We start from the raw sequence: 4,119 nt of genomic DNA, 5'->3' as shown, positions 1-4,119 counted from the left end.
AAAAAAAAAAAAAAAATGGACAAACCTTTAGCTAGTCTAAGAAAAAACAGAGAACTCAAATAAAATCAGAAATGCAGTGGAGAAAGGTTAAAAGAAAAAGATATTAAAAATAGCTATACTCACTGGTGAAAAGCTGAAAGCTTTTACTCTAAAATCAGAAACAAGACAAGGATGCCCATTCTCACCTCTTGTATTCAATATAGTGCTGGGAGTCCTAGCCAGAATGATTAGGCAAGAAAGAGAAAAGGAAAGGGAAAAGGAAAGAAAAGGTAAGGGAGAAAGAGCAAGAAAGGAAGAGGAAGGAAGGAAGGAAGGAAGGAAGGAAGGAAGGAAGGAAGGAGGGAGGGAGGGAGGGAGGGAGGGAGGGAGGGAGGGAAATAAATGTCATCCAAATTGGAAATGGAGAAGTAATAGCTGGCTCTATTTGCAGATGGCATGATCTCATATAAATAAAATCGTAGACTACACTAAAAATTGCTTAGAACTAATAAATTCAGTAAAGTTGCAGGATACAAAACCAACACACAAAAATCAGCAGCATTTCTATACACTAACAATGAGCTACCTGAAAAAAATTAGGGAAACAATCTCCCTGACTGTAGCACCAAACAGAATGACATATTTAGGAATAAATTTAACCAAGGAAGTATTGTGCACCTGTACACTGAAAACTATGAAACATTGAAGACACAAATAAATGGAAAAATATCTCATGCTCATGGATTCAAAAAATTAATATTTCAAAATGTCCATACTACCCAAAGCAATCTACAGATTCAGTGCAATCCCCATCAAAATTCCAAAGGCGCTTTTCACAGAAATGGAAAAAGAAATCATAAAATTCATATGAAACCATAAAAGGCCATATATAGCCAATGCAGTCTTGAGCAAGAAAACAAAGCTGAAGGCACCACACTTCCTGATTTCAAATTGTAATCTAGATAGACGGTAATCAAACCAGTATACTTGCTCAAACAGGCACTGGCAGAAAAACAAACACGTAGACAACAGAGCAGAACAGAAAGCACAGAAATAAGCCATGCACACACACACAGCCAACTCATCTTCAACAAAGGCACGAAGCAATGCTACTGGGAAAACTGAATATTCACATGTGAGAAAAATGAAATTAAATCGTTGTCTTATACCACACATAACAATCAGCTCAAAATAGAAGGCTTAAATGTAAAACCTGAAATCACAGAATTCCTACAAGGAAACATAAGGGAAAAGTTCCTTGACATTGGTCTTGGCATAGTTTTTTTGGATATGACACTGAAAGCACAGGCAACAAAAGCAGCAGTAAATAAGTGGGACCAACCTTCCCAACTAACAAGTTACTGCACAGCAAAGAAAGTGATCAACAACACGGAAGGGCACCTCTGGAATGGGAGACAGGATTTGCAAACCATATATCTGAGAAGAGGTTATTATCCAAAATAGATGAGGAACTCATAAAACTCAATAGCCAAAAACCAAATAACCCAATTTACAAATGGTCACAGGATCTGAATAGACATTTCTCTAAAGAAGACATACAGGTATCCAACAGATAGATGAAAAGGTGCCCAGCATCACTCACCGTCAGGGAAAGAAAAACCAAAGCCACTGTGAGACATCGTCTCACACCTGCTAGGATGGCTGGTAACAAAACATCAAAAGAGAGCACGTATTGGAGAAGATGTGGAGAAAGGGGATTCCTTCTACCTCGCTTTGGGAATGGAAAACAGTCCACAGGCTGCGTGAGAAAATCAAAAGCAGAACTACCACATGCTCCAGTAGTGTCTCTACTGGGTGCACAGCCAAAGGGCTGAAATAAGGGTCTTGAAGAGAAACCTACAGTTTCAACCTACATGTCTATTGACCAATGAGTGGATAAGGAAAACATGGCATATTTGTAGTGGAATATTATTCAGTCTTAAAATATAAGAGAATCCTACCATTTGTGACCTGGATAGACCTGGAAGGCATCATGCTACGTGAAATAAGAATGTTCCAGCTCTTGCTTAGGATAAAGCTACAGGTGGATGTGATGGTCAAAACTGATTGTACTGTAATCTCCAAATGGGAATGTCCATAAATTATACCTCAAAAATGTTTCAAAAAGACAGTGCATGGCCTTAAATACATATTTAACTATATTTGTGTTGTTATAATAATTTTTAATTGGAAACAACTCTCCAATGTTAAAAGACTGGTTGGGGGATTGGCTAAGTGTAGCATATATTCTCATGGAATGATGTGTACATATTGAGCAAGCATTTCTAGAGACAATTTTTAATGACTTGAAAAAAAATGTATCGCTTGAGGTCAGGAGTTCGAAACCAGCCTGGCTAACATGGTGAAACCTTGTCTCAACTAAAAAATAAAAAGAAAAAAAAAATTAGCTAGGCATGATGGCACATGCCAGCTACTCATGAGGCTGAGGCAGGAAAATGGCTTGAACCTGGGAGGTGGAGGTTACAGTGAGCCAAGACTGGGCCACTGTACTGCAGGCTGGGCAACAGAGCGAAACTGTCTCAAAAAAAAAAAAAAAGAAAGAAAGAAAGAAAACACATTTTTAAAACTGTAAAGCAGTAACAAGGAGTATATCCTGAAGATAATGGTCACCATGTATTCCACCCCGCCATGTACTGTGCGGCCACTCTACACATATGACACATTTCCTTCACATGCATGATCGTGCAGCTACTCTGCACATATGACACATTTCCTTCACATGTAGGATCCAGCTCCCATGAGCGTCTCACAGTCCCACAAGGCCGGCAGGATCACGGGACTTTACTAAGAGGGAAACAGCTGCAAAGCGATGAGGGTCCTGTGTGCGTCCTTTACCACGCCACCTTCATAACTACACTGATTCGCTCAGCGCCCACAGATGATCTGGAAGCTGTTATTCGTGTCATACAGACGATGCTTAGAGAGGCCAGGAGCCTGTGCTGACTCCTAGGGCACACTTTCTTTCCTGGGGCCCCACAAACAGGTCAGCACAAGGAGTACTGTTGAAGGAGCATTCCCCTCCCTGCCCCCGGCCATCTGCCTCCCTGGGACCCAGAAGGCAGGGCCTGTCCTCTCTGGAACCACCGCCTCCTCCTCCCAACCCGGCTCTAGCGGGAGCGGGGCTTCCATCCGCAGAGCTCTGCAGGCTGGCTTGGGGATGCAGGTACCTTTTTCTCCAGTGGGGCCGACTCTTCCAGGCCGTCCTGGGGCGCCTTTGTCTCCCTTCTCTCCCGCATCTCCTGTGGAAGAAATCACATCCATTTAGCAGCTCGTTCTGGTCAGCACAGCATCCCAGAGTGATTTGTGGAGCAAGAACAGTTAGAAGGGGCTCTCCTCCCAGACCCCGTCCCTGAAAGCTGCTAGACTCCTTCCCCCCGCCTCTCCCCACCTGCAACCCAGCCCCTACCCTGGGTGCCCCCGATTCTGTTTCCAAGACTCTTTCTCTCCCTGCCCTACCTTCTCTCTTAGAAAGGGCCTGTGTTTTTCTTGCCAGTTCACCTCTAGGGGTGCTCCTAGTCTGCCTCTGGGCATACAGTGCCCACCAAGCACCATCTAAATGCCAGCTCTCCTCCACACTAACACCAATGAGAAGGGCAGCAGGATCTCCAGGTGCCCCCCATGAAAGTGTCACCATCTGGTTGGCACTCTCGAGCTATGTCAGCCTCCCCTGGCCCGGACAGCGTGGGCCCCCCAGGTCACAGGCTCCTGCTCAGCCATAGCCTCCACCATAGGGGCTGCTGTGACCAGGTGGGCATGTCCACCTGCTTCTGGGGCTCAGTCACCAGCGGCAGGAGACAGAGTGTGAATTACTGGTGGAAACTCCCTACAAGGCGCGGTTCAGAGATGGGCTCAGTTCAGAGATGTGAGCGGTGCAGAGATGTGCACGGCGTAGACGTGTGCGCGGTGCAGAGGTGTGCGCGGTGCAGAGATGGGCGCGGTGCAGAGATGGGGGCGGCACAGAGGTGTGCGCGGTGCAGAGGTGTGCACGGTGCAGAGATGGACGCGGTGCAGAGGTGTGCGCGGTGCAGATGGGCGCGGTGCAGAGGTGTGCGCGGTGCAGAGATGGGCGCGGTGCAGAGGTGTGCGCGGTGCAGAGATGGGCGCGGTGCAGAGGTGTGC

At 45.9% G+C, this 4,119-nt stretch overlaps 1 protein-coding gene across 1 annotated transcript in view; it reads right to left on the bottom strand.

Moving 5' to 3' along the window:
• The window catches only part of COLEC11 (collectin subfamily member 11), a 46,157-nt gene that overhangs the window by 25,339 nt on the left and 16,699 nt on the right, over positions 1-4,119 (bottom strand). Inside the window, exon 3 of the mRNA XM_017541989.2 lies at positions 3,168-3,239. Within this exon, the coding sequence (XP_017397478.1) occupies positions 3,168-3,239 (72 nt within the window). The remainder of the gene's footprint in view (positions 1-3,167; positions 3,240-4,119) is intronic.

This window comes from Cebus imitator, unplaced genomic scaffold (assembly GCF_001604975.1).
Source record: "Cebus imitator isolate Cc_AM_T3 unplaced genomic scaffold, Cebus_imitator-1.0 Scaffold139, whole genome shotgun sequence".
Lineage (NCBI taxonomy): Eukaryota > Metazoa > Chordata > Mammalia > Primates > Cebidae > Cebus > Cebus imitator.
Note: the sequence above shows the minus strand (reverse complement) of the source record. Positions and strands in the feature narration are given on the sequence as shown.